The sequence below is a fragment of the Watersipora subatra genome, chromosome 10, assembly GCF_963576615.1.
Source record: "Watersipora subatra chromosome 10, tzWatSuba1.1, whole genome shotgun sequence".
NCBI classification, from domain to species: Eukaryota; Metazoa; Bryozoa; class Gymnolaemata; order Cheilostomatida; family Watersiporidae; genus Watersipora; species Watersipora subatra.
The window spans coordinates 47,592,450-47,605,887 of NC_088717.1; the positions used below are offsets into that span (position 1 = coordinate 47,592,450).

General features: G+C 38.7%; 1 protein-coding gene across 1 annotated transcript; it reads left to right on the forward strand.

The window, feature by feature from the left end:
* Positions 1-33: 33 nt before the first annotated feature.
* LOC137406030 (COMM domain-containing protein 2-like) lies at positions 34-13,380 on the forward strand. Its single transcript, XM_068092544.1, has 5 exons — positions 34-142; positions 7,147-7,224; positions 8,095-8,177; positions 9,042-9,215; positions 12,713-13,380. The coding sequence occupies exons 1-5, from the start codon at positions 76-78 to the stop codon at positions 12,908-12,910; spliced, it is 600 nt and encodes a 199-aa protein (XP_067948645.1). The 5' UTR covers positions 34-75; the 3' UTR covers positions 12,911-13,380.
* Positions 13,381-13,438: the final 58 nt, after the last annotated feature.

Genomic DNA, 13,438 nt, shown 5'->3' on the forward strand with positions numbered 1-13,438 from the left:
AACTATTGCTACGATGAACTGCTAGTTGTGTGTCAAGGTCGTATGGGTGTATAAGCTTTTTTGCTGGCGAGCGTAATGTTGTTACTTCTGGATGAAGATCACAAATCTGATTTGCAGCTACTTGATAGGTTAGGCTTGGATGGTGAGTCTGTTAAACTCTGTTTACAATGGCCGTCAGTTTGGCTGTTGCAAAAACAAGAAAATTGAACTTTCAGTTAATTATAAGTTATAACCGTGCCAATAAGTGTTGCGTATTAAGTCTTTTGAGATACATTACTTTTACAAGACGAAAATGGAACTGTATCAGTTGAAAAGGGGAGGAAAAGAAGCTTGGAGTATGTATAAATACTTTGAAACTCGTCCGATAGCCTAGAAGAGATAAAAAGAGAATGACCACTTAGCTATAAATAACACAAAACATATATGCCTACAGAGAAATATATGAGGATAAGTTTGAACGCCAAGATGAGATATTTTAATGCTTCTCTCGCTAAAACATTTTTCACCATAGGGAGACATGGACTGTCATCAAGGCCAGGATTAGTTTGATTATATCGCTTGATATATATTATCGATAGGCCTACATATCCCGATAGATATGATATTTTTTGGTCAAAAAAGTCGATATTTTTGAAAAATATTATATTTTATCATTTTGTTTTCACCTTACAACTACTGCTAACAATCTAAAAATTTTAAGTAACACTTAAAATCATCAAATACTTGCATATGGACCTATCCGACTTACCAAACAAAGACAGCCAGACCAAGGGATTTATAGTCCGAACCTCGACTGGTTTGAAGCTCGACGAGTTTGTATATCGACAACGGTTGGTCCAATCTCGACAATGGTTTTACTATTTACTATTCTCATAGTAAATGAGCATTTATATGTAAACGATTTATTTGCGCAAAAAATATCTTGTGATTCATTTGATGCAGCACTCCCCAGCTCATGTAAGCCTAGCAATATTTTGTCCAACCTAAATATATAGAACGAATGCTAAAATAAGTAACAATAATAAATATGGTTTACTGTTATGCTAGCAGTGTGTTATATTTGAAATCTAAACTTCAGTGAGTAACTTTGATATTTATTTTTTGAAGTGAGGACTAAACTGCGAATGACATTTATTATTATTTGTTGAAGATTAGTGCGTGAGAGCATCAGAATAAAGGATAAAATTATTGTAAAACTGCACCAGCCTTTGTCGATATTCAGACCAACCTTTGTCTAGATTCGGACCAACCTCTGTCGAGATTGGGACTGGTCTAGGTTCAGACTTGTTGATGTTGGGACTGTTTCCCGACCAAGGAGGTGACATTGGCTAGACCAATTGATTAGCTTTAAAGGTTGACTTGCAACAAAATTCACATTACCATTATTTGATATGAAAAGATTCACCATGTCTTACTCTGTTGTGTTGTAGGTGCAAAATATGTAGAAAGGTGATTACAAGCTCTTAAAAGCTCAAAAACGAACAGAAAATCGCAGCCACAGGAGACCGCTGTAGTTTGGATTCCCTTTCCAAAACGGCTCAATTGTGATGGAGTTGTGAGAGATGGTTTCTGTTTACACTTTCTTGCAACTTTATTCGTCGAAATATTTTCACAAATATACTTCACGCATTCAATAAAACTATGTCTATTGTTCTTACGCGTCTGTTTTATCGTCATTGTAATGCTGTCACTTTTAGCACTGATATCTTATAACTTACCGTAAAAAATCGTCAAACTTTTTAACCTTAGCTCGAAGGAGTACATATCATTGTCTGATAATCATGACGAGCCTGTTGGTCACCTGTGATAATCGAAAAGTGCTGCAAAAATTGTTTGCAAAGTATTGGGTCACATGATCAGTTTACGACTTGACGATTGAATAATGCCGAAACAAAACTGTAAAGTAGCAAGCATCTATATTTGATACGGGGTCTTCGGTAAAACCCGAAGTGTTTGTCCCAAATTTCGTGGTTATGTCATCGAAATAAAGAGATTCCAATCTACGGCCACTTTTCGTTTTTGAGCTTTTAAGAGCTAGTAATCACATTTCCACATATTTGGCACTTACAACACAACAGAGTAAGACATGGTGAATCTTTTGATACCAAATAACTGTAATGTGAATTTTGTTGCCAGTCAACCTTTAAGTTGAGAAGGGTTTTAAGGTCTAAATTGTATTAATTCATCCCAGTGCTATCTCACTAATCTAATTATCTAATGTCATGTTAAACTGTTATATTTTATTGTCTTATTGGGAGACCAACCGGCTGAAAACCCTTTGTACTTCATAATCCATGATTTTGAAGTGAACAATCTGACAGCCAGAGGCAGAACTGTAAGTACATCACACTGACTCACTGAGAGGGTGGAGTAACTCATCTCATCATTTTCTGTAAAGAACCTTTCAATGAATAGCTTCAAAGGATTCTGGCTCAGTATAATAGTACCTGCAGTCGATGCAGAAGCGCCACTTCCCGTCCTTCTTCCGGACCAACACCACGGGGGAGCTCCAAGCTCCTCCGGCTGGCTCGATAAACCCTCGCCTGAGCAGGTCTTGGACCTGCCTTTCGGCCTCATTCTCTAGTCCGAGTCTGTGGGGGGTTGCCGGATTGGCCGGGTGCCCTCCTTGAATGGAATGGAATGTGCCACCTCGGTGGTCCTTCCTATGTCGTCGTCACCTGTACTGAACACGGTGACATATCGACTCAACAAGGAAGCCAACCTCGCCGTTTGACCCGTCCCCTCACAGTTCGGCCGGGCCGCCTGGAATAATTCCTCAAGGTGAGCCGGCATTCCATTGATTGAAGTCGGACCGGCGTCACACAGTAAGGGATCATTCTCTTCGGCCTGCGGGGTCTCCACCCCCGTGTTAGTGCCAATAGTGGCTCAGGACCGGAAAGTCAATAGCCGCTCCGTAGCATCCATGCAGCGGGTGATGACCTGTCCCGTGGGTCCCGGCTGATTCAGGCTACTTGCTACCGGAGGTCCATCGGGAAATCCTTCGATCAGTCCCATGGGGCAGTAATCTCGCGTGGTGATGCGACAGTGTATTGCCATCTCTGTCCGAGCGAGAACCACTACCCCCTTATCACCTGTACCTTGCTCTGTAGCAGCCACCCATGTCGATCCGTGCAGACTAGCTGTCTGCCATCCACTCGAACCCCGGTTGCTCAAATTTGAGAGACCACTGATGGGCCATGAAAAATGGCATTCCGAGTATGGCATCCTCGCTCAGACGGCTAACCACAAAGACTTCCTCTGTCTTTACATCCCTTAGGTGGATGGCCAGATGGATTATCCCATAGAAGGGGAGCCGTGTTCCGTCAGCCAATAGTCCATGGCTGTCACTCTCCTCGAGTTGGTCCCGTACAGCTCCTGGCAATCAGTAAAAGACCTGCTTATTGATCAGGTTTGTGGTGCATCCTCTGTCTAAAAGAAACTGGATGGGCCACCCCTCCACTCTTTCTGGGAAGAAATGGCTGGTGGAGTGAGGTCGGCTGAGGCCTTGCGCCCTAGTGGTGTCTTCCAAGACATCTTCCGGGAGGCCTGGAAGCCTTCCTTTCTGCGGTGGGGCGGGTCGGTCTCTAGGGCCGTCCCATGTCTGGGGTAGACCCGCGGCTCATGTGATTGCCATCCCCAAGGCGGAGAAGGGGTCAGCCCTGCCGCCTTCAAGGCAGGCTTCCAACCATCCAGTCCAGTGGGGGTGGTTCTCGCTCTCTGGAGTGGAGGGGATTTGGGGGGTCACCCTCCTTCGTTTTGGGCTACGTCCCTGCCGTTCGCACGGAGGGGCGTAGGCGGTATCCGGAACAGTGGGAATGTTCAGATTGGCCGTGATCAAAGACTGGTATTAGTTTCGTATCTCCACAGGCCTTTCTTGTGGACGAATTTTCCCCGGCCTAATCCTTGGTGGTTGAAACCAACCGTCGGATGTCACTGAATCCCGTGTAGTCCTATTGTGTTTGCGGGGTTGTTTGGCTTTGTGACAGCCAGTAGTCGGAGCTACTGCTGTGGCCGTTCTTCGTTTCCCGAAGCCGGTTTGGTGTAGCGAGGGCAATTCTTCCATACGTGCCCCGGCTGCCCACATCCCCAGCAAAGGGTAGCTGGCTGGCTCCTCTCGATTGCAGTGCGAACCTGCTCCTGGAGCCGTTCCACCTTGTCCGTGAGAGTTTGGACCAGCTGGGCTAGTCGTCCTATAACATCGGTTTCGGCCGAGTTCACGTGGTCAGAGGTTCCTCCCTCCAGGGTTCGTACCGAAGATCCGGTGGATTTACACTCGCCTCCTTGGATCTTGAGGTAGTCGTTTCTGGCCCGTACAGCGTCAGCCAGTGTGGGCGCATGTATGGCCAACAGATGTCGCTGCAGGGCAGGGTCCCTTAGTAAGCTGCAGAAGTTCTCCATAGCCATACTATTTCGGTGTCGATTCAGCAGGTCCCCATATGCAATGCGTACCAACCCCTCGACCTCCAGAGCATGCTCCTGAAGTGTCGTCCTTTCCTCTCGCCTAAGGGCATTGAGCTGGCTTAGCGGATAGCCCGAATCTTGCACAGAGGGCATTGAAAATGGCCTCTTGGTCCTCGGCCCTTCCGCAGTCCTTAGCCTGTTTGCCCAGTGCTTCCCGGAGGTGCAATAGGGTTGCTCCTTTCGTCCACTGGTTGGCGTCGGCTACCTCCGTGAAGCGAGTAATGAAGTACTCCACATGACCCTTTCCAGTGTACTGGGGAGTCCAAAAATGTCGTGCCAGTTCCTGAGCCCTTGGCATCAGTAGTACCCATTTTAATGCCTCCACTAGTCGGGTCCCGGGTCAGCACTTCTTGCTCTCCTATTGGCAATGTCTTGCTTTCACTAGGTTTCTGCTCTCTTCCCAGAGCAGTGCCTCTACTGTGTCCGTGGCTGTCGGCTCTTTTCCGGGTTTCTTCCTGTAGGAAATTTTTCCGGTAGGAGCTTGCTGCCTCCTCAGGCAAGTCCTGTCGGAGCCTTTAGTAGGTTTCTGCTCCCGGAGCAGTACATCCACTGGGTCCGATACCGCAGTGCTTTCCACAGCTCTCTGGGTTTCTTCCTGTTGTCAGAAAGTTCTTCCAGTAGAAGCCGTGTTGCCGTTTTTCAGGCAGTCCAGTTCATCCAGAGTCCAGTAATTTTCCCAGTGTCCAGTGATCCTGATGCGAGTCCTGTGGTAGTGTTCTTGAGATCGTCAGCGATCCCATTGCTGCCACCAGTGTAAAGGTTGTGTGCAACCTTCCCTTTCCTCTACTAATACAAGACTCGGTGCATGAGTTTATACATATATTTTTTGCTTAGTTCATAAGTTGTACAAGAATGCTCAAGTAACAGGCAATGAACAGACCCAGAACAGCTCTGCTCTTCTACACAATTTTTCGAGTTTATATAGCTAGTAAGCTCCGCCTCCGTTCTACTTGGCTGGACCCGGCTCGGTCTTGACTCGGCACGGCTTTGGCTTGGCTTTGGCTAAACTCTGACTTCGTTATTCTGCCTGACTGGCTCGGCTTAGCTCAGCCCTAGGCTCTGCTCTCAGTTGATCACATTCCACAACATTGCTTCAACCACCTCACCATCACGCAGTACTCTAGTTGTTAATTGCTCATAATATGTGAAAGGATTGATACTAATTGCCTCAAACAGCTCCCATTTCGACCAGTCATAATCACTCCCGACTCCGGAACTAATATGTTGATATACCAATAGTGTAGTACTAGCGAGAAAGAGGGGCAAAACTTAGGTTTAATCAGAAACTCCCTGTAGATTAGCAACCAACTCTAAATTTTGTATCTAAATAAGGAATTCACCATTGGTGATCTGGTCTTCATAGGTCTTGATAATGTCTAAAAATCAACTACTTTTAGCCATGATTATGTCGCAATAGTTTGTAGAAATAAACCATAACATTTCTGTTTTACTTTATCCCACTCTCCAGTCTACCTCATCACATTTTACAAGCCAACTGAACTAAAAATCTGTCCAGTTTATTTGCATGTGACTATGTTAACTAAATAATCTGCTTTAATAATGCTGTACTTTACAAGATATATCATAAAAATCATAAAATAGTGCATGCTATTAAGTGTCACTAATCGCAAATCAGATTGGTGTTTACCCTTGGTAGAGGCTAAGGCTTGTAGCATTACCAAACTTGAACAATATCTTCTGTTCCTGATTGGATGTGGCTAGCTGTTTTTTTCACACAGCCACCAGAGGGATGCATGGTCATAAAGGTGATGTGAGAAATGTTTTTTACCTTTTACCACGGTTAAAAAAAACCTTTGCATCACACAGTAATTCCTTACCAGACAAGCAAGGGTTCAGTTTTAGGATATATTATAACATGCCCTTTTCTTTGGTGGTTTTGCATCGAGACAATCACGTTCCATATTCACTTTCAACTGTTTTGAGTGTATTTCTAGGTAGGGTTCAAATCCCTTAACACAGTTGCAGTCATTTATTCTCAGCGTAATTTGTTGGAAGTTGTTAGTGCTGCCAATTTTGTCTATGTGGTGACTGGAAATCTGTCACAAAGCCATAAGGTTATTAGTAGTGGTACCTTATTTTTTCATGAAGCTGGAGTAGCCAGTCTCGCGTAGCTGCTAAATTTTTATGACCAGTGGCGGACAGACTACGTATTTTTGTTCATGTTATCACATATCATTTTTAGTAGCTTTCACTTGAAAGTTTCAGCTTGAACCCTACTCCTTGTAGGTTGTCGTATGGAAAGCACACTTTAAAAAATATCATTTCATCTGTCGAGATTTGACTTTATTGTATTTTAATTAAAGGCCTGTTTAAAATTTTATTTTCAGTTTTGTAACAATAAAAATCTGTTTCACAATATCACCAATTCACTTTTCATGATTTCCTGAAATCCTGATTTCGGATTTTCAGCAAAATTTTGAGGTTGTACTGTACTCTTTGTAACTCGATTAAGAATTTTTACAAGATATTTCTATTACCAACAATAAAAATTTGTTTCACAATATCACCAATTCACTTTTCGTGATTTCCTAAAATCCTGATTTCGGATTGTGAGCGAAAAGTTGAGGTTCGAAAAGTTGCGGTTGTACTGTACTCTTTGTAACTCGATTAAGAATTTCTACAAGATATCTTTATTACTACATTATACATTATCATGCATTACAGTGTTGGCTGACTTTGTGAGGATATCTATAGAGTTTCTAAAAAATGGAGTAAACAAGTCCAAGCTGACTGCTGCAGCAAGTTAGTATATTTGATAGCAGTTGTGGTAAAGTAACGTTTTTTCATTTATAGCTTACAATACTGCAGAAAGTTATAGAAGGTATCATGGTTTTTACTATATGCTTTGTTAGTTAAGGGCTGAATTATGGTTTCTAGTTTACTAGATTCATTGTTCTTTGGTCACAGTAAAGTATAACTTGAACTGTTTTTGTAACTGAAGCGGTTTGACAAGCTACATTGTATATTTCATCTCTAATGTGTTTGTTAATTTAAATAAGTTTTGTTTACGCACCTTATTTACAAGAAAGGTTTCATTTTTGAAAAAGTTTTCCTTTAAGAGTATGTTTTAAAGATGAACTTGCCCAAAATTTTCCTATATTTTATTAGAAAGTATCAGTATTTTTATCCTTTGGGATCGTTTTGATATTTGAGGTGATCTGAATGCTAGAAGGTTTCAATATTAAAATCAACAAAAGTTGAATGTGATTAAAAACTCAGATCAAGCGAAAGTGTGATTATGACGTCTATAATAGTTGCACAGAGATTGACAGAATAGAGACACCTAATGCCGCAACCTAAACGATAGCTAATATCAACTATGGCAACAATTGCAACTCGTGACATCATTTCCCTCTTGTTTTTCTTGTAAGCGTTTTGACCACAAACAAGTTTTGTTGAATTTTATCGTGAAATATCCTGGCAGTCAGATCACCTCAAACATAAAAAACAACTGCAAGTGATAGAAAAGTTCCGATACTTTCTGATAAAATCTCCTAACATTTTGTACAAGTTCATCATTAAGCTCAACGTCAAAATTTGAAAAGTTAGAAAATTTGCTGCTTTGTTTAATCCTCACAAATTACAGGATATTTGAATCTAAAACGTTTTCAGACAAGTTGAAAGTCGAGCCAGATGTAGTCACTAAACTAGTCGAGGGTTTGATGTTTCTCCTGGCAGAGAGCTCCAAACTGATGGTAAGTTGTTTAGCTACTCAGTTTCTCAGTGACTATCTGTTTATTCATGGGAGGCGCAGACAGAAACAATAGCTCCTTGTAGAGCAGTCACTATTAGTCGATGAAAGCTAGTCATTGTTACCCAATGAAAAATTATCTTCGTCACTCACAGCAATGAAAACTAGTTTTTGTCGCTAACAGCCAATAGAAGCTTGTTTTTGTGATGATCAGCCAATAAAAGTTAGTTACTGTCAGCCGATAAGAGTTTGAAAAATAGCACTCTGAAATATGCATGAAGCCATTTCAAACATTTTATTTGTTTTGCGCACAAAATTTCCAATAACTCTTTTATCAAATTGAAACACTTGCAACCAATTGTTCTAATTGCTCACGTTGGAAAATAGAGATAGGTCAAAGACTGTTTTTGTTCCACATGATTACTTTGCAAACATCTTGTGAGGGGCGGAGCAATTAGAAGTTTTACGGTATTATCGCTTGAGCATAATTAATTAATTAATACACATGAGCATTACTGAACTCAGAGAAATCGGTCATCATGGCTCTTTCAGGTGTTGTGAAAATATTTTCGGCAAACAGCATTTTGGTGTCCTTGTTATTTTGATGTATGTAATATGCACATCGACTGCCAAATTTGAACTCGGGTAAAAATTTTGTTGAATTCGTAAGGTGAAATAAGACTCGTATGGTGAGGTGAAAAAATCATCATGTTCCACTTCGTAAGGTGAAAAATCGTATATCAGTGTAATTGTATCTCGATGGTGCATTGTAACTGCAATGTTGTGTAGAGTGTTTTTCATCATGATGTTACCAATCTAGATAGGTCGTGCGTCACTATATTAGCTACTGAAATATATTTCTATATAGTTGTCAGAAGTAGACTTTCATGACTCCGTCATGACCTTGGGAGTCTCAGAAGAGATATGCGGGGAAATAGTCAGAGCATACCTTGAAAATAGGGCTGCCATCCGACTTGTGCTGCAAGAACTGAGCCTACACCCCGTGCAATATCATGATCTTGAGTGGAGGCTCAACGTCAAGGTGTGTTGCCATGATAGCAAATGTACATCTTCATTGAAACATAAATATTATTGTGACAGCGGTGATATGAACCTTTCACAATAACTAACCTTCCACGATGTGTGTCAGCAAATGGGACGAGTTCTTATACGCGAGTGTTGGTTGAAGCTTAACTAATGATTCTTACAATGTCAAGGACACATTGTAGTACTCTGCTTATTTGACTACAAAAGCAAATCCCAAAAAACATTGATTTTACTTTTGTGTGGTAGGTCTAGTCAGTCTAGTCAGTATTAATATGCAAAAAAGTGAGTCCATCACACAAGGTGCAGTGTTTGGCACTTCTATTGAAGAACCTATATACTTATCGTACACTTAGTCTTTGCACGCAGTGATTGACTGATTTATCAGTATCATGTCACCTCATCAAAATGAACTGATTTAAAGTTGACAGCTGGTATGTTCTGTTTCATGATGAAAGAGTTGGTCAGTTATGATTGTATCGTTTCTAGATTAAGCTGTTAGTGTGCACTATTATACCAATACTGTAAAACCTGTATTTGAATGTCACCTTTATTTGAATGCCACCTCTATTTGTATGTCACTGTGGGAGAAAGGTTAAAAATTGATCGATTGATTAATTGGCGCCACTCCTATTAGAACTTCTCTTTTATTTGACTCCCACTATTTGACATTTTTAATTTTTATTAACCCATAATAGCAAGTGATACTACAAGCAAGATATACCACAAAATATACTAATAATCACTCCATTACATCAATAATAATTAATTCGTTCATTGTTTTGGTTCGTATTGAAGTCTGTTTTCCATCTCCAAGTCTGGGTTTTTTGTTAAAAACTGATTGCGACACCATAAAAATAGTTAGTAATTTCATGAGGCTCATGGTAGTTCTTTTTAACGCTGTCTTGATACATCAATTTGTGAAAATGGTTTTTGCGTTTACAATAGAAACTGTGCTACTATGTATTTTGAGGCTATTTTGATTACACACGGTTTCTCTTTATTTGCGCTAGAAGTGTCTATTCAAAATAGCATCACGTAAACGTTTTTCGCTTCTAAAAAATTTTGTGGACTCTAATATCGACTAGCTCAGTTGTGCAGAAGACGGGTCAGAATACACTGTGGAAGGTATTGAACAGCCAGAAGAATATGAAATGGTTCCAAGCGGAAGCAACATCATAACTCAACCGGCCAAGCAAACGATGCTAGTTTTTTTTGTTTTAAAAGTGTTCATATTTGTTTTTAAATGTTAATTTCTGTTTCTGTATATTTGTTATAATTATGGTTTGTTCATGTTCCTTGTTCTTAAATATATATTGGTAGCATTAGATAGATTATTAACCTATTATTATAAAAGTTATAAATTTTCAGATATGTAGCATATTATTTGATAGCATGACTGCAGTAATCTGAACTCAGCTTATATTCGATCGACGTTTGTAACTCTTGTTCTATTGCAAAAAAGTCAGTTTTAGCTGGAAACTTTAGCAAAACTGTCAAAGAGTGCAATGATTTTTATGTAACCTTGTTAAATATAATTATAAAATGAAAATGTGGTTTCAAATTTAGAATGAAATAAAAAACTTGAAGGTTCCAACAAATTGCAAAGCAGGTTATAAGATGATCATAGATTAATTGCGAGCAATAGATATGAACTAGTAGAGACATGCATCAGCTTCCTCATGCATATTTATCTAGAGATCTACGACGAGTCAGAGGTACATGTAAGGTAGTTAATGTCGCCCCACCAAAAGGAGAGTGCAAAATATAAGCGACGTTCAATTCATCCCTGAAAGGGTTAAATTGATCTTCTCAACATAAAACAATCTTTTCAACAAAAATACAACGAAACCCTTTATTTGAACATCACCTCTAGTAAAGCAGCACTCTGAGGGAAGGATTAAAAATAGAGCGTCATGGCGTTCAAATAAAGGTTTACGGTATATTATATAGATGTTAGTTAATATAATGTTACACAAACTCTTTGTAAGGGTTAGCACTACTCTGAACTCATTGAATACATAACGCATAAGGGGTATCTACAAATATATGTTTCTGTTACAATCAGTTTTCTAATTGTAAACCAACAACCACTTATTTCACTGTTACTAAAAACAACCATAGAATTTATTATGGGATACAGTGGATTAGTATCAGTATTTCATCAATTTGTAGTAGGTATTCCGTTCTTAGAGTCGGGTATTGAATTTTTTAATGGACTCGCTGTTAAAAGGCAAAGGGTAGTCCAGAAACATTCTTTACATGTCAAGTTATTCTACACCTAAGTTCAGCAGGTTGAATTGATTTATTATTTATTTTCACGACAATTTTTCTTATTTCTCTAGATCAACAGATTAGATATTTTTAGTCCTAAAATGTATTGTCCTGGTTCGATGCTAAATTCTATGAATTTTTAACAAAATTTCTCAAGCAGGTTGTTTTCTATATTTATCTTTTGAAAAGTTGTTTAAATTGTTAAAAGCCTATTTTATAAAGCTTTTAAATTAATAACAGAGTTTTATGTTGTCATTAGGCAACTACTCGTTACTTTTGTCAGATATTTGTAAAATATTTATTAACACATTTACCTTTTGTTTAGTTAGACGCCTTGCTGGTGAATCTGGTTTGATTAATTGTATATAATCATACAACTTATTGAGAGCAGATGATTTGTCTTCAAGAAAGAACAGTCAGTACCTAGTAGTAAGCAAACATATTTAGATATGAATAAGTTCCGGGAATAAAAGATCAGACTTGCAATAGAATAAATAAAGGAAGTTATCTCCACTCTGTTTTTTATTTCTGAATAATAGTGTTAGTAGTATGCTTGATTTTATATTCAAACCTTGACTTTTTGCAACCTCTACATACTAATTTTTAAACACTGTAAATTTTGGGTGAGTTCCAAAGTAATTTTTGGCAAGTTTGAAAACGATCGGGCCTACAGTTTTGAAGGTGGAAAGCTAAGAGAATTTGAAATTATAACCTTTAAATAGTATCGGAAATAAATAATACATATATAATAAATAGAAAATAGCAGAATAAATAGTTTATACTATTTTGTGTAAGTTGGAGTAAGTTGCTGCCCTTATTTTCATCACTCTACCACCTGATTAATGCATTGTCCAGCCTACACTTGTTTCCCCAAGGTAACAATAAAAACTTACGTTAACTAATTATTTTAATTTTATACTTCATTTTGTGCATCATTTTGGTTATGACACTTAGTTTTTTTCACTTAATTAATACATAGTTTATGCAATGCATTTGTTTTAATGTTATACATAGTTACTTGAAGTAGTTGTTCAACTTTAGAACAAATTAAACAAAATACAACTTAAATGCAAAAATTATTTGCTTTTGGATATGCCTTTTGTTTACATACAAAGTAAGCTTTGAAATGGATTAACATATTTTGAAGTTTGAATCACCTAACCATGTAGCCTACTGTTATGACACCTCCTAAGGATTGAGGTCAAGTGGCATATGTTGTAGTTGGCGAGCCGAAGCTTACAAGGGCAGCTAACTCCAAATGTGTTGATGAGGTTACATACGACTCAAGGTGCTAGTAAAGACAGTCAGCTGCTAGAGTGTGATATTCCCAACTTGGTTAATCTAACGAACAGTTTAGATGATGCCCTTCAAGAGTCTAAGTCACAGTATACCAGGAGAATTCTGCGAAACATTAAATAATATGTGCACTTAGATTAACTAGCTGGATTTTTCAATTGTTTCATATTCTAAATAAGGCAATTAAAATTATTTTGATTTTGCTTGATTAAAAATTACACAAACTAACATATTAGAAGTTGTTTAGATTCAGGAGTGAATTGCCATCTGAAAACCTTCATAGGTTTATAGTACTTTTATTAGCTGTTACTATACTTCAGGCTAGTTCCCTTAATGTCAGTTTCCAATCTCAGTCATACTAATAATTCATTTGGCTACGGTTTGAGGTACTTTTATTTGTTGTTATCAAACATCGATGACATGGAATTAACATCAAATTTGCATAATGAATAATTTATAAAATAAAAATTAAACTGCTCTAGTTAAATATTCGTTCAAATTTTTACATTTTATACATGCACACATTTTATAAAACATGCTAGTATCTATACATAAGGAAACTTCCATCTTTTCTTAGAATAAATTGTTGCAGCCTGAGTAACATTGAGAGTTGTTTTCCCTTTTAGCTTGCTGTTCTTGTATCCGAATCCT